The sequence below is a fragment of the Fundulus heteroclitus genome, chromosome 7 (genome assembly GCF_011125445.2).
Source record: "Fundulus heteroclitus isolate FHET01 chromosome 7, MU-UCD_Fhet_4.1, whole genome shotgun sequence".
Taxonomy (NCBI): Eukaryota; Metazoa; Chordata; class Actinopteri; order Cyprinodontiformes; family Fundulidae; genus Fundulus; species Fundulus heteroclitus.
In genome coordinates this window covers 23,104,714-23,132,697 of record NC_046367.1, presented here as the reverse complement: position 1 = coordinate 23,132,697, position 27,984 = coordinate 23,104,714, and the positions used below count along the sequence as shown (strand labels likewise).

General features: G+C 39.7%; 1 protein-coding gene across 2 annotated transcripts in view; it reads left to right on the top strand.

The window, feature by feature from the left end:
- The first annotated feature begins 11,341 nt into the window (after positions 1 to 11,341).
- LOC105938264 (vang-like protein 1) overlaps positions 11,342 to 27,984 on the top strand; it is a 35,341-nt gene continuing 18,698 nt past the window's right edge. The window contains exons 1-4 of one of the 2 annotated variants that reach the window (XM_036139208.1): positions 11,342 to 11,538; positions 18,303 to 18,368; positions 18,476 to 18,558; positions 21,806 to 21,977. In XM_036139208.1, the coding sequence (XP_035995101.1) occupies positions 18,497 to 18,558; positions 21,806 to 21,977 (234 nt within the window). In that variant the 5' untranslated portion in view covers positions 11,342 to 11,538; positions 18,303 to 18,368; positions 18,476 to 18,496. Of the gene's footprint in view, positions 11,539 to 18,302; positions 18,559 to 21,805; positions 21,978 to 27,984 lie in introns of both variants that reach the window. The other variant, XM_012879945.3, reaches the window with a different exon arrangement.

The following is a 27,984-nucleotide window of genomic DNA, read 5'->3' as shown; positions in this document are numbered from 1 at the left end:
GGAGAAGAAGAAGAATATGAAATGAAGATAAGAAAGGAAGAAGATTATATGAAGTGCAAAAGTCAGTTCAAATTCGAAGCATTAATGAAAGAAACAGAAGAGAAGAAATAATAATTAGTAGATTAAGAATAGGTCATACTTACTTAAATGACATGCTTTATTTAATAGGAAGGAAAATAGTGATAAATGTGAGAGATGTGGAGAAAAAGAAAATGTAGAACACATACTGATGAACTGTAAGTCATATAAACTTGAAAGGGAAGAATTAAAGAGAATAGTTAGAAGTATAGGGCATGAATGGAATCTTAAAGGTATATTAGGAAATGAAGGAAACATAACAGATATTCATAAATTTAGGAAAGCATTGTTTATTTATCTTAAGAATACAAAATTAAAAAATAGAATCTAATAGATGTGAAGTAACGCTAATACACACTCATGTACAGTAGGTGGCGGTATGCACCTTAAAGTTGCTTGTGATCCGCCATAATAGAAAAAAAGAAGAAGAAGAAGAACAATTATCCTCTTGGTTCAGTCAGCCCCAGTATCAGGGGGAGATCAGAGTTATTTATGGTCTTTAATACAGAAAAAAACACATTCCTGTGTAAAATAAAAAAAAAGGTTTATGTAGAAAAGTCAAGTTTTTACTCAGGACACATAGTATAATCTTGGGGATGTGGTGGAGGGAAACTGTGACCCAGTGGGTAGACTCATCCGCTTGCAGTCGGAAGGTCAAAAGGTTGTGGGTCTTATTCCTTCTTTGACTTGTTATATGCTGTTGTGCACTTAACCCCAAGTTGCCTACCAATCTTGGTAGCGGTACATGAGTGTGAATGGGTGAATGTGGCTCTAGTACAAAGCACTTTGAGTGGTCGCTGCTTCTAGAAGAGAACAGGGTAACCCAATAGTGCACAGATGCACATGTTTAACTGTGCATTGAAAACAGCAACAAAATATCTACAAAAAATGAAAAGAAAAACTGTGCAATTAACAGAGCTTATTGAGTTTGCTTGGAACAGAGATGGTTGTAACGTCCTGCTGAGGAGGAAGGTTCTGTGATAACACTCCCCTGTGCACCGAGGATGCAGTGGTCTGTCCCTGAATGAGCTCTCCTGCTCTGCAACAGCTTCGTGCATGGAGTGGGAGCCACTGTCCATGTTTGTGTCCTACCATCTACAATGGGTCAACGGGGATCCTTGAACAACTGGCCTTCCTGATGAGCTTTTTGATGCCTCTTCTTCTCAGATGAGCTGCTGCTCTAACAGGCTCCACAACAGAAGAAGGTTTAACCACCCCCCCCCTCCCCCCCAAAAAAAGGTATCAAGGACGGCCACTTGCAATCCAAAAGATCTCAGTCTCCCTAGCAGGAGACCTTTCCTTTTAAAGAGCAACCAGCAGATGTTATCCAGACACATGTGACCGAGTGAGTAGTAAAAAACAAAATACAGGACTATATTAAACAAAAATGGTATCAGGTGTATTTACAGAGAGTGGCTTATTGGTGACACTCAACTGTAACAGAATAAGGTTTGATACAAAATCATTAGGGAACCCATTCAGACAGTTACCCAACATAGAAACCTTAATAGAAACTTAATGCACGTGATTTATTCTTAGTGTATACGCACCTGAAGCACAGAGGAGATGAAAATATGAGGCTCTGTCTTTTCAAACAGATGGTGTCTAGATTGAGGCAGATGACGAGCCCCCCCCTCTTATCCCAACATCCCATAGGGAAAAGAGATGGTGAACACAAGTGAGAAAATATGGAGTCTCCAGACAATGCAAGCCTGCTGGTGCCCCTGCCACAGTTGTGTAAAAAGCTTTGTTAATGCAATCTCTTATTGCAGTAGCAGAATCTCATGCTGAAAAAATGTCAAGAGATCCAACCTTTGATTTTTATACATTTAGTCAGAGAAGTATAAATGTCCACGTTAAGAAACAGCGTTCACCAAATTCATAGGTCGTATCTTTTTTACAGTTATAAGCAGCTTCTTCACATCAATTATCAATTGACAAGACAGAAACAAGTGGCTTTAGAGGGCACTTATTTCTGTCTCTGACATATGCCAACACTGTGCCAGGGACCGCACATGAAGGTGTCATTTCTCAGAGAGCCTGTTACAAAGTCTGAGGATGATGATTATGTGTGTAATTATTAGGACAGACATTTCCCCTTCAGAGAGGAGCAGATCGACAGAGCGAGAGCCATAAAGTTGCAAAGATCGACAGCAGGTTTCATATTTTATTTTCAAAACATTTGTGACTTTTAGGGTGTAGATTACTTCTCTAATTCTAATAAAATGAAATGGAAACTTTCATCAGCGGTGGCATTTAAAGGTTTCATGCCAACTGACCTTTAACCAGTCAATCCCATAAATCTCCATTGGTTCTGCCCACATCTTGCCTGCGTCCTCGTTGAATTCCTCTGTCTGTGTTCCTTTGCTCCAGAGGAGAGATAGGTGTGTCTTAGTGGGCAGAGAAAGATGAGGCTGCAGATGAAAGCATGCACTGGCTCTCAGGAGAGGTGGAACAAGATGAGGATGGATTCTTCCCAGGTCCTCAGTTAGACCTTAATCCCTTCCTTTTCCTTCAGAGACCATGAACCCTGAGCAAATATATTCTGGGTTTTCTGACTTCATATTTTACTTTTCTTCAGCTATTTAAAACTGGATGCTTGAATGTGCAAGGTGAGTTCAGCTTTCACTTTGTTTTCATTTCATATTTTAAACCCTTTCCGAACTTTGGGGTTAGTCAATTTGACTTACAAAAATGTCTAATTATTACCAACAGCAATAATAATAATAATAATAATAATAATAATAATAATAATAATAATAATAATAATAATAATAATAATAATAATTGTGGACTGGTTTCCTCCTACAGTAAACAATAGATGACTTTTAGGTTTACTGAGTACTCTAAATGTCCCTTGTGTGTGTGTGTGTGTGTGTGTGTGTGTGTGTGTGTGTGTGTGTGTGTGTGTGTGTGTGTGTGTGTGTGTGTGTCTGTGTCTGTGAGAGAGAGAGAGAGAGAGAGAGAGAGAGAGAGAGAGAGAGAGACCTGTCCAGGGTGTACCCTGTGATGCAATAAAGTGGAGAACATTACATCTGTCTATCAGAATGTGTTCGAGTTAGTGAATATGACTGATTGATCAGTATGACTAGAAAAGGGTTCCATAAATTTAGTCCATTCACCACTCAAGTCATTAAATAAATACAATTTCTAATTACTGTACGGGACTTTATTTGTTTTGCCTCTCGGATATTCCTTCAGCACCTCGGACAGCGGCGCTCTCTCAAACCAGTTACACCACTGAGGGGCGACGGGAGCCTTATTTTCTAGATTCTTTACAAAAACAATGTTCATTCTGTTAGTTTAACAAATAAATCATGTACAGAATATATTTACAAAACTTTTAAACCAAAGAATGTTTTTTTTTTTTTTTTGTATTTCATATGCTTTACTTTAATAAAACAGTACCTCTTTTCTTCATAGTACTAAAGCTTTCTTATGTTGTTATTTTATCCTGAAAATGTAATCTTTACCTCTGACCAATAGAAAACTGATTTGGCGTGGAGAGGAAAGGAGACGGACACGCCTCAGCATCAGTCCATGCCATTGGAAAGAGAGGAACATGCGCGCTCCAGAGAGGAGAGGAGGCGCAGGAGGCGCGCAACTGCCAAATATCGATCTGCACATGCCTGCAGGGAGCGCGTCCGTGTCGTGGCCTTTAACGTTGCCTTTGGGGAGCTTAGAAGACTCCTACCAACCCTCCCACCAGATAAAAGAATGTCCAAAATTGAAATTCTTCGACTCGCAGTTTGTTACATCTCCTACCTCAACCATGTGCTGGATGTTTGAGGGCTATTCATTACGAGGATGGTCCCTGACCTGCACTGTGGCATGCACAGTAGGGGATTTTCATTGACATTATTTATTATTATTATTATTATTGTTAATTATTATTATTATTTTTAGTAGTAGTAGTAGTAGTAGTAGTAGTAGTAGTATTAATATTATCATCATCATCATGAGCAGCTGCTGGACCGTTTCAGGAAAAATCTGCAGGATTAGAGGCTTATAGAAGGACCTTTTCTGCATACTTGCTTGAAAACAAAATGTACTCACTGCATTTTCTTAGAGTTGGAAAGTATTCAAAGGTTCCACAATTAAGTACATTGAATAAACAAGTAACGGTACCATTAATAATATAATGTAAGCATATTGATATTCTCTTATATGTGCAATTAAATAAAATGTCTCATTAATATTAAATAGAAAAAAAATATGATTTATTTTCACAATTTTATTCTAAACATTATGTTCCATGCTTATGAAATCCTGAAGTTGTTTTCTGTGTGAGCCAAATCAATTAAATTCAGAGGGCGGGGTTAACACTGCTCTGGCCTATAAAACAAGGCTGAATTGGGCTTGCTTGTCTCAGTTAACCAATCAGATGCAAGAATTTGTGTGACGAGCTAGTGTGACAGTTTCAATTGTCTATTGTTGGCGCTGCATCTCAGAGAAAGCATGGAAAGAATTCTTACACATTTGTTGAATTAATTATAGATGTTGAAAACTTTGACATACATGCTAATTCGAATTTTTATTTATTCACAGAAGAAATATTTCTTTATCAACTTAATGTTGATAAATGTTATTTTAAATTTAAATTGTGTAATTTATGTAGTGATAATTAGGGTAATTTTGGCCCGCCATGTTCATCTTTGGTGAACTTTTGTTTTCTAATGATAAATAGATTTATTTCACTGGTGTTTAGTGTGTTTGGTAACTTTGTGGGTTTACACTGCTGAAGTAGTTGTTTGAATTCCAGACATTCAGTTTTTAGTTGCTCTGCCACAATACAAGTCTGCTCACAAATATGAAAATAAGATGTCAACATTTGAAATGGTCACAAAATAATCTTGTCATTTGAAGGATTTTGCCAGAGTGCCAGATATTTCTCTCCCAGTTCAGTGCAGAGACTTTAATTGAGGTTTTCATAACGTTTTTATGACTGCTTTCTGTTTTTTTTTTTTCCTAAAAAACCTTATGTCCATTAAAGCTATACTTCAGACCAGGAAGCGAGCTCACATCAAGATGAGAGTTTAGCTGACGGCTTAGATGACAAACTAAAGACGGACCTATTCAGTCTGTCTTTTAGTTTACATTTACAGCTTTTTATTATATTATATAGTCAATCAGTTTTTGCAAGTTTTACAGAATAAATTTAGACATTTTTTTATTGAAAAGTTTTTTTTTCTAGTATTTTCAAGCTTTATTTGCAATAAAGCCCAGATTTATTTAAACCCCTGGCCGATTCAGATTTACAGTTGTCTTTTTGTTTTACCCACATGTTTCTTCTCATTGGAAGTGATGTTTAGTGATGTTTCAGAGTGGCCTACTTAGAGGTAGATTCACAACAGTGAATCTGTGGAGGGGACTAAGAAATAGCTGTGATGGCAAAGAAGCAAAATATGCAAAAGATAAATAGTAAAATATGTAAACGCATCATTGTAAGAAGCTGAGTAGCAACTATGAGAAGGCTTTGACTGCTGTCAATGAAGACTTTTCTATTTATTATTAAGTAGAATGTAAATCATTGTTAACACATTTTTGTTAAAATAAAACAGAGAAGTTACTTTACTCATATTATTCTGATATTCTTTTACATCTTTTGATTAGCTTGGACTGCTAGAGATAGGGATATCAGAGCTAAAGGGGCTGAACAAAAATGCACACTACGCTTTCACATTTTTATTTAAAAGAAAATTTCGCACCCATGAAATGCATGTATCCTTTCCATCCTCTTCACAGTTGTGCAACACTGCCCTCTCCTGGAGTTGAGTAAAATTTCAAGATGAACCCCCCCCCCCCCCCCCCCCCCCCCCCTCCCGATTATTTTAAAGTCGTTTTGTTTCACTTTTGTATTATAATCATTGCTTTTAAATTTCGTTTATATAAAAAAACATCTGTCTTTGTATTTTTTTAAATGTTTTCTGACCTTCCCGGCTCGCTTTTAATTAATTTTGCTGTTGAATTCCTTAATTGACACATTAAAGAATTGTTTTTCTTTTCCAATTTGTGTGGACATCAGTATTACAGGGGGGCTAGTTTTAACTTTGACAACCTGCCTTTATCACACCGTTTAGGTTCAATGGCACATTTTTGTTGTTGTTGTTGTTGTTGTTGTTGTTTTTTGTTGTTTTGTTTTCTGCTACAGATTTGTGAACAAAAAATATAAATGTCATTAGCAGTGGGTGCCAAATTGATACAGAACTCCATTTATTTATGTTTTTTAATTATATTTAAAAATATGCCAAAAGAACCGCTGAAAGCAATTTTATTTTAATTTTATTTTTCTTGCCATCACTCAAGACATTCTTGTGTGTGTGTGTTTTTTTTCTGGAGGCTAAAGTGACTACTCTAATTACAATGACTGTAAAAAGTGGGTCCCTTCTTTGCATTTTCATCACCCTGAGGAGCCACATGACAGTTTATCTGAATCTTAATCTCGGAAGCTATTAATTGACTTTCCTTTGACACAGTTTCTAAAGATCAGAAACGAGCTGCCATGAAAAAAAAGTGGAAATATTTCTTCTTTATTGGTTTTTAAAAGTTTATATAGTCAGAACTTCCAACAAAGAAAAGGACCTGAAGGACAAAGTAATTACAGTCATCAGATTATTCTAAACTACATTTCCTGTAAATGATGTGGTTGTAGAATAAAGACCTTCACCATATTAAACTCACGGTCAGTATGTTCACATTGAGTTGGCATAAAGCAAGGAACATGTAATTTAAATTATTTCACAAAAAATGATAAGCATTAAGTGATGTTTGAGATCAAGAAAGCTTTTTGGATTTTTCTCATTCTTCTGTTGTAAATAAATGCTTTAATAAGAAATAAAACGTATTACCTAGATTCAAACATGAAGAGTATTTTGAGTATTTATTTCTGTTAATTTGGATGATTATGAAGAGCTCTAATATATAATTTTTAATACAGAAATGCTGCCTTGTGGCCTTCAGCACACACTTTTATTTGGATGTCCACAAAATCATGGGGAAGATGACTAACCTGACAGGTGTCCAGCGGACAGCTGTTCGCTCTGTATACAAAGGCTCCATCGGAATACCTTTAATTATAGCTCCTAGCTCCTGTTCCTTGGCTTTCATGAGGTAAATAGTAAACACTCTATAGTGGGGAGGAAAGGAGCTTCAGACTGCTGTGTCGATTTCAGACAGCCTTTAACTCAGACGTCATTACGTGACGGAAACGCACATGGATGATGTGAGTCAAATCCGGGGCCCCCGGCCTTTTGAAATTGAACTGCAAAGTGTGCAATCTCTTCTCTGGAGGCCATTTTCGTTAATTTCAGTGAGGTGGGCTGTGCTTATATGCCATGTCACGCATAGGATTGTGGGATTCCTTATAGCTTCCGCTCTTCCGCTTTGGCTAAAGAGCTGTTACCCAATAGAGGCTTTCATATGGAGCCAAGGAGGAAGGAAAAAAAATTATCGAAAATTTGAATAAGCAACAGTGATAACAGTAGACCTGAGAGGATTATGAAACTTAGACCAATAAAGAGTTTCAGAGACACTTTCATTAGACGTGGCCCTTTACTGGAGCCACTGCATCCAGAGCCACCACACACAGACATACCCAGGATATGGGCTAAAGCTGTACTATCAGTTGTGAACAAGAAATACCGTCAGACTCATGTTATCCATGCAGGAGGAAAAAAGGATGGACTGTTGCACACAAACTACATTTTCTCACAAATTAAAACTTGAATTTCTTCTGGAAATGAAGTTTCCAGAGTATGGAGAGGCATGGAATTTAGTTTGTGTGTGTGTGTGTGTGTGTGTGTGTGTGTGTGTGTGTGTGTGTGTGTGTGTGTGTGTGTGTGTGTGTGTGCTCGCATTCAAACGTGTAGAAAAAAAACAATAGAACAAGAGAGAAAAGTAGCAGAAAAAACTCCTGTTTTGTGAAATGACAACAATAAATGGTAAATTTAAAAAACAGTCCAGATGAAATTATAATAATAGCAGTAACAATGACAGTTGTAGTACCAACCATAATAAGTCAAATTAATTACAGTACAGACTTTTTGTCTCATTGTGTGTATTCTGATATATTTAGTTATCACATTGTTATACATTAGCTTTACAGTAAATTAAGTGTTTAAATAGTAATAATAATGAATATTAATGCTACTAATCACAACAATAATGCAGAAATCAATTACTAAGAAGAGGATCCTGTTATATTCTTACTACATGTTTTCCATAGTGTTTGACTCCAGTTACTGTGATGCAAAATCTGTTCATAGCTGTTCCTATTCATTAGTAATTTATTCAGAATTTATTTTGAAACTCAGTTTACCCCAAAGGCTGTAGCCACATTCCCTTTGACAAAATAATTCCTGAAGATTTCTTGGTACTAGATTTTTGCAAGTTTTATACATTATTTGTGTCGTTTGGTATTTCATGATATCCTGCAGTTTAATATATTAAATTTAGCAAACAGAGGATGTTTGTGTGTAAAAAATACAGCATTGTGAATTAATCTGACAACTGACAACTTTTATTGAATGTAATGACGTTCTATATGTAATGGACCACACCTCCATGAAGTAATTGAAATATGGTAAAAATTATTGAATTAATGCATAATGTGAAGTGATCTAAAATCCAAAAAATTCTTACTTTGGCCATAATAGAAATGCTTCTTGATACATTGGTACAAATGTATTGAATGGGAGGTTTCCAGAATTTTTCATCTATTATTACTACAAATTTAGTTTCATGTGTTCTTTCTATATTAACACCATCTATGTTTATTCAGTCTGGAGGCTTTTGTTTGTTGTTAGTGAATATCATAAAAAAATTTCTCGCACAAATTAGATGATAACTTGTTTGTATCAAACCAGCTTTTATTATTATTATTATTATTAGTAGTAGTAGTAGTAGTAGTAGTAGTATATTTTTGTGTTATTATTATTATTAATATTAGTAGTAGTATTATTATAATTAAATTAATAACCATATTATTATTATTAATATTATTATTATTATTATTAATAATAATAATAATAATAATAATAATAATAATAATAATAATAATAATACCTTTATTTATAAAGCGCTTTTAATCAAAGTGCTAGGTAAAACAGAGATTAAAAAGATTAGAAAATAGATAAACAGAAAAATAACAAGATGAAAAGTTAATCAAATATATTTCATGACACATAAAAAAGGGAAAACAAGTAGTTCTTTAGTTCTGCTTTAAAACATCTACAGAGCATGCCTGTCTGATATCCAGAGGGAGAAAAATAAAAAAGCTCGCTCACCAACAGTCTTCTTCCTGACCTTAGGCACAATCAGAAAGCCAATTCCCTGAGAATGGAGGCAAGGCAAGGCAAATTTATTTTTTTAGCATATTTTAGTACAGAGACAATGCAAAGTGCTTTACATGATTAAAATACAGGGGGGGGGGGAAGGAGGGCTCGAGAGGGTGCATACATGTCGACAAGATAATTTAAAAGGGCAAGAGGCAAATCCATGAAGATCCGGACTGAAACTCTCCCATCTTAACAAATTGTTTCCCATTCTGCAAATAACTACTCACCTACTTTACTCTAAATCCCTCCTATTCCACATTATTCTAGTTTGATAATGATACGATTTATAGTGTCAAATGTTTTTTTTAAGATCATGGAATACTCCTACAACATATGTTTTTATCTATTTTATTAGTAGTATTATCAATAAGTTCAATTCATGCATGGGATGCAGAGTTTTTTTTTTTTTTTTTTTTTTTTTTTTTTTTTTTTTTTAGAAAGCCATATTGACGAGTAACTGCTGCCTTTCAATTAAATTACCAAATCTTCTTTTATAAAGTTTTTCCAGGGTTTTTGAAAGGGGTTAGGGTTTCTACTAGTATGGTTCCATTGGAGTTTACTAAGTCTAAATTCAGCAAAATGTTGAAGATTCTTAAGAAAACAATCATCAGAACAATTCAGACAAGTTGAAAGTGACTATTAAAGCAACCTGGGCTTCAGTAACCCTTCAGCAGAACATCAGGCTGATGGCATGCATGCCACGCTGCATTAATGCAGCAATTCTTACAAAAAGTAGCCCCAACCAATTATAAAGAACGCACACTGTACAGACCTTTCTGTCTTTAAAAAAAATGGTATTTTGTAGAGATAAAATTTTCTGGGAAACTGCAATTTGGGTTTTCATTTTCTGTAAGACCATGATCATCTCATTTAAGAGAAAGAAAAACTTGAAATTCATCCATTAACAATTGATAATTGTTAAACAGTTAACAATTCTATATAACAGGGGTTCCCAAACTCTTCAGCCTGCATCCCTGAAATAACAGTGCCAGAGGCTGGCGACCCCCTTTTCAGCCTAATTTTAGGAAAAACTCTTATAACAAAGTGCAGTCTTGTAAAGTTACATTATATTTTAGTATCGGTTTTACAAATGAGAAAATACTAAATCTTTTTAGCACATCAGGATGAAATGAATATTAGTATAAGGACTGTGAAACAATTGTGTGACTTTATTCTCATGATATTTCAACTTAATTCTAGTGATATTACAACCTTATTCTCCTAATAGGCTTTATTTTTGCACTGTTATTCATTCTCGTACACCTAATATTATGACTTTATTCTCATAATCTCCACACGAATAAAATCGTATTAGGGCCATCGTGAATTTAATAAAAATAAATCATGGGCCACAGAGGAGTACATTTCTGCTAAAAACTGAAATATTTTGAGATTAATTTCACACATTTGCAAGAAAAAAACTTGGGTGTTCTGTAATGTCAAAAAGTCATAAATATTCGAGAGAAAAAACGTAGCAGCCTCCACAATTAAAGGCATACATTTGCTATATTAACATTAGGATGTTCTCTGACATTTCATCTTGCGACCCCCATGTTTTGCAATATGCATTCCATGTATTAAATAAACGAATCTTACTCATTTATTTTAGAGATGCTGAAATTAGATTTTTTTTAAAGAAGTAGAAATTTATCCTTAAAAAAACAGTGTGTGTGTGTTTTTTTTTTTTTTTTTTTTTTTTTTTGGGGTGGGGGGGGGGTAATTCTATATTTTTTCAGATTTTGTCTAGCAGCACCACAGTATTTTGTCCTTTGATCATAAAGGGGAATGGGCGATGAGGAAAACATACAGTTTCTGGGTTGACTGGACGCTTTAGGTGAAATGTTAAAAGTTTTCCCGTTTCGTGGCTCCTTACGTCACAAAGGACGACCCCTTGTGGCCTTGTAGTGAAATCAACCTCACCGTGGTGCATGTGAGAGCATTGTACATCCATTCTGCCTGCCTCTCTGGTCCTGCTCACTACAATGGCCAGGCTCGCATGAAGGAGCTGCGCCTCTCGGTCGGCTGAGACAGACGCGCCTCAAAGCAGCAGCAGCGGCAGCGGCGGTGCATTCACTGACCGACCAGAAAGCCGCATTCAGGAATATGAGGCATTTCTGAGACAAAGGTAGGTTCACGAATCTTATTCGTACTGTGGTATCATTGGCACCGGGACCGGGGTGGAGGCTGTCTTTGGCCGGAGACACACGATCTCATAGGAATTAAGTTCACTGCTGTCGGATCGACGTGGAGGAGGATACAGGAAAAAAAAAAAAAAAAAAAGCTTTCCTTCTTAGTAGACAGATGCTGCGCCCTAATCCGTTCTTTTATCATTATTATTTTAAAGTGGAGCCTATTTCTGCGTTTTATCAGAACAAGTGCGTTAAAAATGAATGGCTATGCTGACGTGATGGCACATCCATATATATATATATATATATATATATATATATATATATATATATATATATACGTTTATGCCACTAAATGGAGGTGATTTGAGGTTGGGACTGATGCTGCAGCTGTGAAGCGGATCAGTAACACCCTTCCCTCCGCCAGTGTCTGTAACACACAGGCTGTTCTGAGATGAGGCAGCGTCCGCAGGGCATCGCCATCATCAGCAGCTGTCTGCAGGGCTGCACAGCTGGATGAGGTGCTACTGTGTGCATGTGTGTGTGTGTGTGTGTGAAACTGCTTCTCTGGCACTGTCTCTCGTGGACTGATGTGGAGCAGGAGGAGCTACAGTTATTTGTTGTCGGCCAGTGCTGATAGGAGAGTCTGGAGACGGCGAGGGGTTGGGGGAACTCTTGATTAGATGAGTCATTTGCAGCTCCTGCGAGGAGAGATCAAAAGAAGGCGGTCGCTCTGCCTTTGTCCCCTTTAAAGCCACGGTTTCTGGCTGGGCGGACAGGATGTAAGAAGAAACAGCACTACCTTTAGGCTAAAGTTCGGGTGGGCGTGATGCAAGGTTCTTTACAGTACACAAAAATGTGAAAGCACTTACAGCCGGGTTGGACGGGGGGCATCTCTTCTTCAGCAATAGCTCGTCCTGCTTCTTGCTCCTACTGTACTTTTACTTTGTTCCACATGAACGGTTCAGAAGGACCTGAAGTTTGCATTCCTGAGAAATGTGCCAGATCTTTGCTTTCTCCTTTTACTCTGTGGGCGTGTTTGTGAAGGGAGGAGGGGTGAGCGGGCAAAGTGAGGTAAGCCACGAGTCATGTGGAGGTCAAGGATTTGCTTTTTGCACAAATCTAAGAAATATTTCTGCAACCTGGTGGAGTAGAATGTGAAGCACTGGTTGCTATGTAGTATGCATCTTGTAGGGATTTAGGAAGGCCTGCTTGTTTTTGACATTTATAGTGCCAAAGGTATTCATTCCCCATGAAGATCGCATGTTCTCACATTAAAACCACACATTGGAGAAAATATTTGGGAGTGGATTTATCTGAAAGACAAACACATAGTATGACATAGTGGTGAAGTCAAAGCAAAATCCGAAAAAAATGTGGAGTGTCTTTTTTTGTAGCACCCTCTTATCTAAAACTCCTGGATAAAATCCTCTGTAACTACTTGCCTTCAGAAGTCATCCAAATTGGAAAATGAGTCCAACTGTTGTAACTCTCAGTGAAAATTCAGGTATTCAAGGAAACCCTCGGAGGTTTGTCAGAGATTCCTGTGGGCAAATATCATGAAGGGACAGAGCAAACAGGCCAGAGATACGTTTGTGGAGAAGTTTAAAGCAAGGTTAGGTTATAACAAATACAAAACAATATCTCAATCTTTCAGCTTCTCATAATGGAATGGAAAGAGTAGCAAAACCATTAGCAAATGGCCTTTCTCCTATCTGACAGGCCATGCATGGAGCACGTTGATCAGAAAAGAAGAAAATGTAACTCTGGAGGAGCTGCAGAGGCCCAGGTGGGAGAATATTGACAGCTATCAGACTTGCACTCCACAAACATCACATTTATGGAAAGGTATCAAGAAGAGAACCACGTGAATTACTGTTTGCTGTTTGCTACAACTAACTAAGACAGCAGTGTACCCTGAACACACCATCCTCACCATGAAACATAGCAGCCTCATGATGTGGGGATATTTTTCTTTAGCAGCGGCAGCAAAGCTGGTCAGAAAGGTTGGGAATATGGATGGAGTTGAATACCAGTTGATCCTGGAAGAAAACCTGTTAAAATATTTTAAACTGGGGGTGGAGGTTCACCCTTCAGCAGGGCAATGTCCTTAATTGTACTCTCAGAGGTGTTAAGCTCTGGTTTGTGTGTTCTTATGTGTTGGAGGGGCAAAGACCTAAATTTCAATGAGAATTTTTGCCAACAGTTACTAATTGATATTGACCAATGCTCTCCATCTAGCCTGTAGGGGCTCCAGACAATTTGCTAAGAATAGTCAAATATATCAGTTCAGTTTTTTTATATGGCATCAATTCACACGTCGTCTCAAGTCACTTGACCAAAAAAAGTCCCTTCCTGACCAGTTGGAATAAAAATCAATCATTGATTATTGTTCAGATTGTTCAAAAGATTTTCCTTCTAAAAAAAAAAACAGAAGATTGCATCAAATCATTTACTTGCAGCGTTCACTCCTCCTGGATGAGCGTGTAGCCAAAGTGGGCAGTCTCCTGCTTGGTGTCGTAGACTTTGTGCCAGTCCCTCATACCGAGCATGCATGCTGCGAGAGCAGAAAGGAAACTTTCCCTTTAACGTGAAGGAACCTCCAGGAGAACCAGGCTAAGTGTGTACGGCCATCTGTCACGACCAGTATCAGTTTCTATATGCGCAAAGCTGGCGGATACGTACTCCAAAAACATGTCATTAAAGTAAAAGGCTGATCTAATAACTATAGACTCAAGGGGACTCGATAAAAATGCAAGATTTACAAACCATATTGTCATTTTCCTTCTACTTCTACTTATGTCAGTCTATAACATAAAATCCTGATGAAAAACACTGATATTTAGTGCAGTAAAGTGACAAAGTGTAAGAAAGGTCAAGGGGTGTTAATACTTTAGCAAGGGACAATAATTCATGTGTTTGAATTCCAGTTGGAGTAAAATCTGCTAATGTGTCCCCTCTCCACCCCCCACCTCATACACAGAGTGTGTGTGGATTCTGTTGTTGTTTGTTAGTGTGTGTTGTTTTCTGTTGCTGTTTTTTTTTTTTTTTATTTTTTTAATCGGGGGGGGATGCTTCATTTTTCTCTAAAACAACACATGAATGGTGGCTAAACCCAACAGACTAGGCAGAGGTCGTGAATTGTGTCAATTGTAGACTGGGAGGTTTGTACTTTGTCGACTGCTTTGGATTCATGAGACAGTCAGCTGCTGCATCAGGCAGATTATGGCATAGTAATACCACCAGAGCAGGGTGTGCATGAAGGAAGGAAGGGAGGCACAATGGCTAATGGGTGTGAGAGGGAGGGCACAGATGCTATGGTAACCAGGCTTCGGCATGAGCTCTGCAGGAGCACCACGGCTGATATGAGCCATTTAGGGTGACAAGCCTGCACTGGATACTTTGATGAAATCATCTGCTCGCTCGCAGGTCATCCTTGAAGGAGAAAATCTTACATTTGCTGCCTGAAGGATAATTTTAATGGTCTGCTGCAGCTTCCCTTTTTCAAAGGGTCCTTATGCATGAAGAGTAAAGTCTGTTTTTGGTGTTCTTAAGATAAAAGGAGAAATGATGCCTGTAAGCTTCCTATCTGCCTGCACGCGTGTTATTATATTAGCTCCCGCTGTGCAGCAGGCTCCGTCCATTAAACAAACACATTAATGAATGTTTGTTTTACATTAGTGTCAGTTTCTGCCCTTGTGACTCCCTCGGTGAAGCCAAGCAGAACGATGTGCAACCGACGCGACTGCCGTTTGCTTCAGAAGATCTTTTCTACACACCAATTAGCACAGTTCTACTATTTGTTATTTTAAACAGGGTCAGCTAGAAAAAGAAATGGTTTCCTGCTCATTTCCTTTTGCACGTTTCATAGTTGTTCTTGATTTGTAATTGATAGTTTTTCTAAGCCCGTGGCTTCGATTCTTCCACATGGCCTGGTTCACATGCCTCCTCAGGATCGTCTCGTGCATGAGTGGGCTTTTCGGCGGTATCCTCTTGGCCCACATACGACGGCCACGCGCTCAGAGTTCAGCACTCAGGGGGTTAACAGCTTCGATTCAGGCTTATTCATTTAACCATATGGGTTCTAGATGGGCTGGAAGACTATTGTTTGCTGTTTGGGTCCCTGTCCCTCTGCCCCCCCCCCCCCCCCCCCCCCGTTCCATTTTAATGGGGGGTGGCACACACACACGCGCACACATGCACACACATAATATCACATAAATTTCCTCTCAGCAGGGGAGATTGATTGTTGCCCTTAGACGGGGCCTTCAGCCTTGCGTGTCGGCATGGCAACAGTGGACGCTGCAGATGTCCGTAGGAAAATCTGATTTGAGATTTTGTGCTTAAAATTTTCAGCCGCCTCATAAGGGTCTGTCTTCGAGTTCGACACGTTGGAGGATGTGCAGCTCTGACACCGTCCTCCCTGCTTGTAGATGAAAAATGAACACAAAACGTGAAGAAGGATGCGTGTGATCACAGAAACGGCCGTGCTGATTTGAAGAATAAAATCTTTAGGCCAGTTTATATGCCCAACAGGACAATCTTCAAATGCAAATTTTACCCCCCCCCCCCCCAAAAAAAAAAGGCATAAAACATTTAAGCCTATCTTTGCAGAAATCAACCTTCTCCAGTTGCTAATTTCTCTCCACCACGGCGTCCTCGCCCTGCTTTGTTGTATGCGCTAATTTATATAAGGCATGCATCATTGGCTTCGAGAGACAACAAATAGCCTGTAAATGATGTGCAGAATAATTGCAGTTAGTAGACGGGGGTGATAGTGGGGAGGGGTACCGGCAGCTGGTTGTCAGGACAACAGCTGAGAGACTGACAGGGCGTAGATCTCAGTCTAAATGAATGGTCATGCATGGTGAGGCGGTAAGGCAGCCGCCTGGATGGATCGCGCTGCTCCCGCTCCCGGTCAGGAGTGGGCCAGATGCAGTCCCAGTTTTAGGACAATTTTATATGCATGGTGAGAAGAAAAAAATGCATTAACATTTAATTTAATACATAGTATTCTATAATTAATCTGATGTTGGAGTTACAAGACTTTGCTGTTATTTATTTATTTTTAAAGGTTTTTTGCAAAAACTAAATAGTTTCTTTTTACAACCAGCAGGAATTTTAGTAATAAATGTATGCAGGGGGAATATTTTCATTTCTAGCTGTTGTTTCAGCCATAATATATTAAAAGTCTCAGGCCTATAATCAATAGTTTGATACAGATCAGAGGAGTTACTGGATATCCTGGGCATGTGGAAAAGCCTTTAAAGAGAACTGAAAACAAATAAAATAAAAAAATTGAATAAAAATGAAAAGTACAGATATATATTTTTTTAGCTGGGATTATCTAAAAAGAAAATACTATATTATTAAGATGTTATGATGTCACTTGAAGCTAAATGCACTGAATGTAAAACTGCTGGTCTGGTTTTACCACTGTTTTTATAAAATATAATAAACAATCTTAAATACCCTTGCAAAAATGTTCACAGCCAATTCTACATTTTGTTATTTTTTAACCACAAGTGTTTATGTATTTTTGAGGGGGGTTTTATATGTTAGATGAACAAAGTATCCCAAAATTATGAAGTGGAAAGAAAAGTATGCGTGGTTTTCCAGATTATTAGGGATGAAAATCTAAAAAAGTGCAGCATGCATTTCTATGTAACTCCTTTTAATCTGAGAACCACTTAATAAATTCCTGTGCAAGGAAAAGAATCTGGTTAGCATAACAGTGTAGTCGACTTCCTGACTTTTCGTGGTCCTTCCTCCCCTTGGAAAATCTGCCACCATGTCACATAGCGGGGTCTCTCTGATTGGTTGGTGCTCCACGTTCAGCTGAAAAGTTCAGATTTTCCAACTCTAGCGTCTGCCGCTTTGGACGTTCAGACGTTTGAAAGCTCAAAATGCGCTGCACTCAATGGGTGAAAAGCACCATAGAATCGCTCGACGCTCCACCATAGACATGTAAACCAGACACCCCTCACACTCAAAACACATTCGGTGTAAACATACCATAAAGCTGAGGTTCAGCTTCCAGCAAGACAACAAACCACAAATAGTCAGAGCTACAATAGAACTGACTGCTTGAGCCAATTTGCAAAGAAGAATGAAATGATAGATTTTGTAGATGATGCTGATGGAGACATAAACCAAAATACCTGCATCTGTAATCTGAAAACAAAAAAAAATTCTTCCACTTCACATATTTGTGTTGATTTACGTTGTCGTCATAAAATCCCAATAAAAGATTTTTAAATTTAGGATTCTAGCTTTTCCAAGCTTTGGGAAGCTTTAGGAACATTTTATAGGTGCTTTTGTTTATTTCTTATCCTAAGGTTTAGCCGAAAAACAGCCTTTTGGCATGGAAAAAGAATTGCCTTAAAAAGACATGTTGACTGTTCAAAGCTGTGACTTTGTTGTGGAACATTTAGAAATGTCTGTTTTTAGGTCTGGTTTTTAACAAGTCTTTCCACATAAAGTTTGTCTCATAAATGACTCTGAGCTGAGTGTGCAGCGTGAGAGAGGAACAAACCGCCTATACTTTCCAGAAAGTACACATACTGTATTATATACCAAAAAGGACAAAGGGAGTAAGAACACATTTTAATAAATTCATTTATTGCAAAGTGTTGCACAGTTCCAAATAACCATAGCCATAAATGAAGCCAAACTGTATGAATGTACATTTACTGTGTTTGTAAAATGCTGAAAGCAGGTTTTGATGCGTCCCTAAGACTACATTCTGTTTGTCTCGCAGGTTCGTGTGGCATCTGAGCTCTTCGGGATATCTGTCAGTCCTGGTGGATTCCTGAGGCCCGTCTCTGTAAGAGCCCAGACTTTGTGTTCCTCCTCAACCCTGCTGCTGCTGCAAAAAAAAAAAAAACTGTCACTATCCCACGACAAGTCCCTCCTCATCCTCCTCCCCAATAGCCGGCTCTGGACTCTGCTACGATGGACACCGAGTCGACCCACTCTGGCTACTCCAGTCGCTCGGGGAGATCAAACCGGCACGGGTATGTTTATGTTTCCTTGTCTGCTTCTCCGTCTCACCACCCGCTTCTTCTGCTGGAAGTCTTTCTGCCATCTAGCATGAATTCGCTTTGTTTTGTTTTTTTGCTGTGGCATTTTTACTAGCGTGTTGTTTCACTTGTCACCCAGTAGATGAGACGAGGGACTAAAATAGATATAAACTAAGCTGGAAATCTTTATGGACAAAGCTTGAGGATTAGGCTGAGTGGTCCAAACCAATTTAAGTTGACTCATTCGGCTTATAAATAAACAAGCCTTCTTCATCCCTATTAGTTTTCCCACTAAATCCTGGGGTTAAGTTTTCTTTCTTCTGCGTGCATTTTTGTCTCAGCTTCTTTTTCACGAATGAGAAATATTTATTAGCGACACAGCAGTCAAGAGTTTTTGCGACTGATGATGTTCCCATATCTTTTTTTTATAGAATTCCCATTTCTGTAGAATAATTGTGATCAACAGCAAAGTATTGTATCCTAGCCCTCCTGCTTTGAATTATCTATTTATGGTGGGAGTATGGATCGAGATGAAATTCTGGTTTGTTGAAGACTGCAGGAACAAATACCATGGTTTCATGGTATTTTATTTAAAGCGAAACATTATAAAGTATTCATAGTGTTGCTAAGACAGTTCAGCATACTGTTTATTACACTTATAATATTGGTATCTACAACATGTTTTTATTAGGATTTTAAAGGGTACATATCATGCTTATTTAGCATTTAAACCATTCAGTGGTGGTCTGTATGAAGTGGAACTGCAATGCTTTAATCCGAATTCCTCGTTTAGCCTGGTTTGTGCTTGACACTTGTGCGAGGTCTGCACCACCATATTATGACATTTTTGGTACCATCACCCTCCACACGGTCAAACGTTTCTGCTCCACGCACCTAAATATCCTAACTACAAGGAAAGTCCAGTGCTGCAGAACGTGGCAAACCATCATGAGCTCCTTCTGACAGAGTTTCATAAATATAGAAATCTTTACGAATCACCCCATAAAGATCACTGTGATCCACAAATTATTAACAATTCTTGGAGAGAAATTGCTGCCACTCTTGGAAGAAAGGAAGAGGTTTAAAAATGTTGGAAACATTGTTTTCTACTTCTACGTGTAGTGGGGTGCAGTATGCTTGGTGTCGGACCACAACGCTGCCCTCTAGAGTCTAGGAGAATAGTCCTACTTCAGAGGAAAAGCCGCACGGCGCATAAATGCTGCAAACATTGAAATGAGACGTGCAGCCCCTCTTTTTCCCCGGTTCTGAAGTGCATCCGGGAGCAACTTGTGTGGTGCAGTCTCTTTAAATGGAGATGAGGCACTCCGCCGTCCTCCAGTTCAGAGAGCGTTCCACTCCACCCTGTTCGGCCATTTTTGCAGTATGCTGGGGGAGGGTGTGATTAATTGTGTGGGTTAATACACTCAACAACCGAACATTTTCACTTATCCGTTCGTAGCTTCACCGTCCTTGAGCTAGAACAACAAAACAGCTCAGAGAAATAAAAATGGCAGTGTTGTGAAGTTGCTAAGCTGGACCTTATTTAGCAGCTCCGCAGCAAATAATTTGATATAATTATTTATATCACATTATTTAATAGAAAACAAAGAAATCAGAACGCATTGAAAAATATCCCCCAAACAGAATATAGCTATATCTACGCAGCACCTGGACAGACTACGTTAAACTGTTCTGCATTCCTAGAGACTCCATGTACACAACAAATAGCATTTTGGGGCTAAAAAAGTGGATTTTGCATGATATGGTCCCTTTAAATGTTTATACATTGGCTTATTCAATTGTACATCTTCTAAACGTAGTAGTAGTTTTTTTTAAATAGCTCCTTGCTCAGAATATTGTCTGTTTTTGCAGTTCTGATCTTTAACATAAGTATAGAAAGCTCATATTAGCTGGTTACTAGCTCAGGCGGCTAGCCTGCAATCAGCTTTACAGGCATGCTGCTTGTAGCTCGCTGCCTATAATTTCAAAACAGAATGACCTTAATCAGAGCGGCACCATGACTTGTCCATGATTATCTCTCTCCTAAGTGAGTAGCCTTGTTTCAGACAGCAGTGTGCAGCAGCAGGTGGAGGAGGTGTTACTCATCGCTTCTTAAAGTTGCTTAAAACTGCTGTCGATCCAGCACTTTCTCTGGCATCTCATTAAAGGGACAGCATGGTGGAAATGTTTACTGCGTTTTAAAAGATAACGTTTGAAAAGCTTTGTGTGGCAAATTCCATGCTGGAATCACACGAAAACAGGGTATAGCTGTTGTTCTAAGATGGAAATAAGTGTTTTTTTATCCTTAGTACATTTTATTGGTGCACCTTGCACGAGTAACTGTGAACGGCAGAGAACTTTGACCAATATCATCCAAAAGGTTGCCAACTTGTCCCAAACCAGCATGTACCATAATGAACAGAGGTTAAGAGATTAAAAAAAAAAAACATTTAGTGAAACTTAGCAATACTGTGTTTAGGCCTTTCTGTTGTCTGTCGAATTCTCACTTTGTGTTCAAAAGTAATAGCCTGAATGAGGAATCATTTTTTTGTGGTCAATACAGACTTCATTCAAAAAGATTCATACGTTGTTTAAACACTTCAGCTAACTTCGAGGTCTTCTTTCCTCGGTTACATCGTTTCCACCAAGACATGTTGTGGTTTGCACTGTTAGCTCTAGATATGTTGTGTTCACTGACCGGAAAAAGGATGTTATCGTCCCCGACGTTCCAGTCACCGGTCACACTGATAAGATGAAACCAGCGGATTCCAGTCACCGACCCATTTCTGTTTGCATCTCTAATATTTATGTTACCGAGACATCTTAAGTACCTTGTCTTATCTGTGAAATGCAAGGACATAGGATTTACTCCCCATTATGACAGCCTTTGAATAACTTTGCTTCTTTTGATGTATCTCTTTGTCTTAAAATCAGTTTTAATTCCCAACTTATTCAGTAACCTACAAACGACTTTTGTGTATTTTAGTGAGCTAGAAGATTTCAGTGACATTATGTTTTATGCTCAATGCACTGATTGCATTTTTTGATCACTCTTTCTGGAGGATCACGATCCTTTTCTCTGCTCCGTTGCACATATGCACATGTAGACATCGCTTTAGACAGCATTGAACCATAAAAAAATAACTTCCATGCTATTCAGTGTCCTCTAAATCTTTGTAGTCATTATGTAGCATTCTTCATTATGTCTGGTATTTTTTCCTTCGTTTGCCTGTTTCTTCAGAGATCGAAGCCGGGAGCGACACAAAGGCGGCAGCAGCAAAGACAGTAGCCGCTCTGAGAGATCGGTGGTCATCAACCCGCCCGACACGCCGTCCCAGGACTCCCCCGTTCACAACGACGAGCCGCTGCCTGGGGAGCCCTCAGCCGCGGCGGATCCTGGAGATGAAGCCCAGGTATTTGTTCATATTCACCATCTTCCGGGTGCATATGCTGCAGTCAGCTGAAACTAAAGAGAAACGACCAAAAAAATCTAGTACGGCAAAGGAGTGGTGTTTTTTTTTTGTCTTTCTCTGAAATTGTCTCGTTGGTAATCACATTATTTTTCCCAACAAATCCGGTAATCCTCATATGAACTTTGTATACTGACCCTATAAACTCGCGGTGCCGACACAGCTGGCTGTCCGCCGCCTCGCATAAAATAACAATGGTCACACAAGATCAAATAGGTCAGCGGATTAGCATCGCTCTTGGAGGCGTGGATGGATTTGTAGTGAGCGCGGCGTTACACTGCGCCATGCTGTTGATGCTGCGTGGGATGGCTCTGAAAAAAGGAAATAATAAAAACTAGCAGAAATGGTTCGGTGAGGCTGGAGCATTTTAAGGAATTTAGCTTTTTTTAACCGCAAATAGAGACAACACATCATTAACATCACTCTAGAAATTGAGGATTGTAGATTATTTAAATAAGAGCATGGCGTGAAGAAAGTGTTCAATATTTTTACATTTGTTGGCAGAGCTTTAGATAAGAAGCTTAATGTGGCCTCTTTGTACCATGCGGTTGGAACAAAAACTGGAAACAGCTTATCTGTGTTCGTACATAATGACTTCCTTTGGCTTTACTCTCCCTCTAATGTCGCCCACTGTAAGATGGCGGGCTGATGTTTTCAGGCTACAGGTGTTTCTGACTGTTGTGCACGGCAGCCAAAGAAGCTGCAGAAAGGGCAAAGATACTTGGGAAAAAGAGAAGCAGAGTCACTCTCTTTATGGAGAATCTTGCCCAGGGCGGCCTTTGCAGTGTCTCTGACCTACTTGGGAGGAGTTTAAAGGAGGAGAGCGTTTTCTTATTTTGTAGGTTCTGTTAATGTGTTTGCCGGGGAGCTCTTTAATTCGTACACAAGCGGCTCCACTTTCCCCAAAAGTTTCTCTTCAGCCTCGTTTTTCGGACATCTGCGCAGAGGTCTGACCTATTCAGGCTGTCTCTCCCCGCTCTGCGTGCCCTTCTGGCGGCATAGTGAAATTCCACACATTCCCCACTGGCATGTGATTGTCCGCTTGCGGCTTGTATTCTTTGTCGGCGGTGTAAGGTGAGCCGCGCCATTGTGCTGCGTCCTGCCCACCAGGAAAAAAAAAATGTGTCCGAACGGCAGTGCTATGTCCACCAATGCCCATGCCCGCTCCGTTCTGGGTTTTTCTGGAGCAGCAGACATCAAGCTGAGGAAATACGAACTGCTATCCAAGGGGTGTGGGGGGAGAAAGAGAGAGAGAGAGAGAGAGAGAGAGAGAGAGAGAGAGAGAGAGAGAGAGAGAGAGAGAGAGAGAGACTGTGATTAGCCTGAGTATCCTGCCAAACGCCACTTTGGGGAAAACTGATATGAATAATCCTCCGTGTTTATTACATGCACGACACAGGGATATGCTCTTAGAGAGGAGTTTTGTGTGTGTGTGTGTGTGTATGTGTGTGTGTGTGTGTGTGTGTGTGTGTGTGTGTGTGTGTGTGTGTGTGTGTGTGTGTGAGTCACAGAGAGTCTGCTACTGAGCCTGTCCATGCTGCTTTGTGAGAGACTTTGTGCCAGGAGGAAGCAGCTTCAGTTTCCTCGCACTGTTAATTCCAGCAACACCAAAGCATATGTTACTCTGACTACTCGTCTCTTCTTTTTTTGCTTTTTGCCTGAGTGGATGTCCAAATAACGACTCACGACCTAAAGACACGGACAGCTTGTGACTTGATGTATGAAAAAAAAACACACACACACACACACACAAAACAAGGAAAGCAGTCATTTTAAAGAACAGCACTCAGACTCTGTGGCGCTGAACCACGTCCAACACAAACAACCGACATGGTGCGCGTCATCCGGAGCGGTGCGGGGCTGAGCCCCGGTGGCTTTGCAGCTGACGGAGTGTTTGTACTGTGCTGCTGGTGGCATGATTTAGGTTTTTGTTTGTTTTGGACTTTTACGGACTTGTCTAGAAGCAGCTCTGTCACCTCTCAGCCACAGAAGCCCTCCAATCAGCTCAGTCCACGTATCAGTCACCAGTCATCAGCTCAGACCAGCTCCACCTGCTGCCAATAATCAGTTCCTACTCTGCTCACCTGTTCCCCAGCCTTCATATACCTGCCTCACTCACTACCAGATAGTCTCCTCTCATGTGCTCTGTCATCGTAACGCTCATAGTCCTGTGTGCTTAACCTGCTGGATGTGGAAACTCTGCCTGTGTTCAGCCCAGACTGAAGAAGGTTTCCAGTGTCTGCATGCTGCTTGTTGGCTGGATTTGGGGTTCACACCTACAAACGTGACAGTTGGGCTTCGTTATTGGCGGAACCGGGCCGATCATCCATCTTCACCCTCGGCCCGATCCGACAACCTTGCCAAGAAACAATCTTGTTAGATTATCTTACTTAAATATAAATACAGTGCCTTGCTACTTGCCTTTTGTTTTGTGCCATAAATATGATTGAATCGTGATTTTATGTGATAGACTAACACAGAGTTGTGCACAATTGTTAAGTGGAAGAAATAGTCTACACGTTGTTCAATATTTTTTTTAACTAGGATACAAATCTGGAAAGTATGGTCTGCTGTTGTACATAATCCAAATGAGTTAATACTTTGTTGAACCACCTTTTCGCTTCAGTTACTGCAGCAGATCTATAGGGGCAATGTTTCTACCAGCTTTACATATCTAGAGATTAAAAGTTGTTGCCCATCCTTGTTTGCAAAATGCCTCAAGCTCATTCAGATTGGATGCAGATTGTCTGTAAACATAAATAAGAGATGTATTTTCACTGGTAACTAGGATTGAGATTAACTGGGCCGCCGTTTGGTACCTGTGATTGTTTCTGGTCATCTTTCTGCTGGAAGGTGAACGTCTTACACCGGCCTTAAGTCTTTTGCAGCCTCCAACAGGTTTTCTTTCAGGAATGCCATATGTTTGGCTTCATCCAGCTTCACATCAACTCTGCTCAATTTCTTTTGTTGTTGAAGAAAAACATCCTCTCAGCATAACACTGCCACCACCATGTTTCACTGCAGGGATCACATGTTCAGGGCGACGTGCAGCATAGGTTTTAGGGCTCATGTGGCATTTTGCAGATTGGTCAAACAGTCCAGCTTTGTTCTCATCAGACAGAGAACCATTTTCTAGATGTTTGCAGTGTCCTCTACGTGGCTCATGGGAAACTTTTTAAATGTGACTTTCTTTCAACAATCGTTTTATTCTTGCCCCGCTTCCACAAAGGCCGAAGTGGTGGAGTGCACAGCTAATGGCTCTCCCATTAACAGATTCCCCCACCTGAGCTGTGGATCTTCGCAGCTCCTTCAGGATTACCTCGGACCTCTTGGTTGCTTCTTTGATAAATGATCTCCATTCCCTGCATGACTGCTTTTTGGACAAACACGTCTTGGAAAGTGCAGTTCTGTCATACTCTATTTATTATCTATATCTATTTTCAGAGGATTTTCAGGACGCTCCTCATCGAGACACCCTTAACTTGAGGTACAGTTTTAAAGCCTGACTCTGCTTTGATATTGACCTCTCTGCTGTTCAGTGTTCTTCATGAAGCTGTTTGTTCATTAAAGTAAACCTCAGAGTTCTTAACAGCTGTAGTAGATTAAATTTTACTCTGGTTGACTTTGCACTACGGTACTGCTGTAGGCAATCAGTTGCTAGGGACTAAAAAGGGTTGAAAACAAATAAACTCCACACTTTTCAGATTTTACTTCCTAAAAAGCTGTGAATACCACTTCAAAATTATGTGTTGCATTTTATTCTATCCTGTAAAATCCAGATAAGTTACATTGAAAAAAAACTGCTGTGTTGGCTGTAACAAGATGAGATGTAAATAAATAAAAAAAAAGAAACTTTTGCAGGACATGGTGAATATCTCATCTGATGTACATCAGGCTTTAAGAGAAAGTCAGTTGATCTTTCGTAGTGGTGTGTTGGCTTAGTCAGTGCTACCACTGTTCTTTACCATTAAATCAAGAACTAGCAGACTTAAAAACAGCTTATTTCCCAAACCTGTAAAGGTTTTGCCCCCCCCCCCCCCTCCTCCCCCTTGCTGAAACTCAACAAACCATCAGCCCAGTTCATAATCTGTTGCATGTTGCAAACGCATTACTGGTTACACATGTGTGTTTTCAGACAGTTCATCTCTCAGGGACTGTCTGTTTAGACAACCATGCAAATTGTAAAATTCTGCAAGTAAATTTATGGCACAGTATTCCAGTCTGCTGCCTGATGTTTGACTCCAAACGGAGTCTGTTAGCTGCTAATGACTATATGCTCGCTTAGGCTCCTCAGGGAGCTCTGTCATTGGGCGGCGAAATCAACTGCTTGTTTAAAAAAAATGGAAAGATCAGGTCTTTTTGTGTCTGCGTGTTAAATGTAGTTATGTGCACCCTTAGCTGGTGTCAGCCTCACCAAAGATTTCATTATTGTAACACCTAATCACAATAAAGCTTCTTGACTCTTGATTTTGCTGAATTGTTCATGAGCAGTGTTTAAAGTTTGAATATGCACGAAAGACAAACATTTAACGTATCGGGTCTACTGCATCGAAAGGCTGATTTGTAGCATAACAGTCTTTTGAATCTGGAGAAGATGATTCATTTTGCAGATTTAGCCAATTAAAAGGGCTCTCCTACATCCGTGTATCCAGGTTACATGTTGGATTTATGTCGCCTTCCTCATAGAGAATAATGTCACATGTTTATGATGCTATTACAAACATTGGGTCCCACTGCAAATGGATAGAAAGTAATTTGGACCCTAGAGGAAGCTGACGGTAAAGCAGGAGTGTTTGGCTAAAAGCTCATTTATTAAGCTTACAGACACATAGAGGATTAAATACATCTGCACCCCACTCCTTCTCAACCTTTCCTTCTCTCTGCTCCTCTGCACTTGCATTGCACCTTACCCACCGCCATCCCCCTCTCCGACTTCCCCTTCTCTGCGTTTCTTCATTTTTCTTCATGCTCATTTATCTTCCAGCTCCCGTTGGCATCCCCTCCTCCAGCGAGGCTGAGTTAATTGGCTGTTAACTGCAGTGGAGGACCACATCTCTGCTCATTTGGTGTCTTTTCTGCCGCTGTAATTCAAAACCTTAGCTTATAAAAAAAAAAAATAACATCAATGCTTTCTTACTTCGTAGCTGTTCTTTTAAACCACTTAATGTGGCCAGAGATGACCCATCAGCGCGCAGTGTTACGAACACCCTCCAGACAGACGAGCCTTAACGTGACCGTCTGTTGTCTGGTTTCGGCTTCGGTGTATGTGCGAGTGCGCACGTGTGTGATGATGCGAAGGCTCTTCTGTTCGGTTTGTCATTTTTCCCAGCCCTCACCCAACCGTGTCTCTGCAGCTGCTGCTCCTGTGAATGGTTGTAGTTGGCACAACACACCAGCACTCTTGGGGACAACAATTAGCTGCCTGAATTAATGACAGGCAAACAAAACAAAAAAGAAAAAAAAAGGCAACGCTTCTTGCTCGTTTGTTCTGCCTGCCTGTGCGTCGTTGTTGGAAATATATTTATGCTTAAAAAGGCCGCGGCTATTCCGAAAAGGAGGGAACAATAATTTGTAGTGATGGACACGTAGAGCTGCAGCTTTGGTTGCTGTGATTCATAGTGTGTGTGTGTGTGTGTGTGTGTGTGTGTGTGTGTGTGTGTGTGTGTGTGTGTGTGTGTGTGTGTGTGTGTGTGTGTGTGTGTGTATGTGTGTTTGCTTTCTGAGTTATTCTGCCACTTGGATCTTCCTGCACATCCTGTCCTGTCGTGTTAAATTACTTCAGCTATATTTTCAAAGCCTAAAAAACAACGACGTGAAGCAAAATAGCTTCAGAAACTCTTAAGTATCACAAAGCATGTGACGTTTGCATTCTGCACAAAATCTGTTGCGTAAGTATGTAAAATGAAATGTTTTTGTTTTGTTTTTTTCTTGTGGATTATTCTAAGGAATG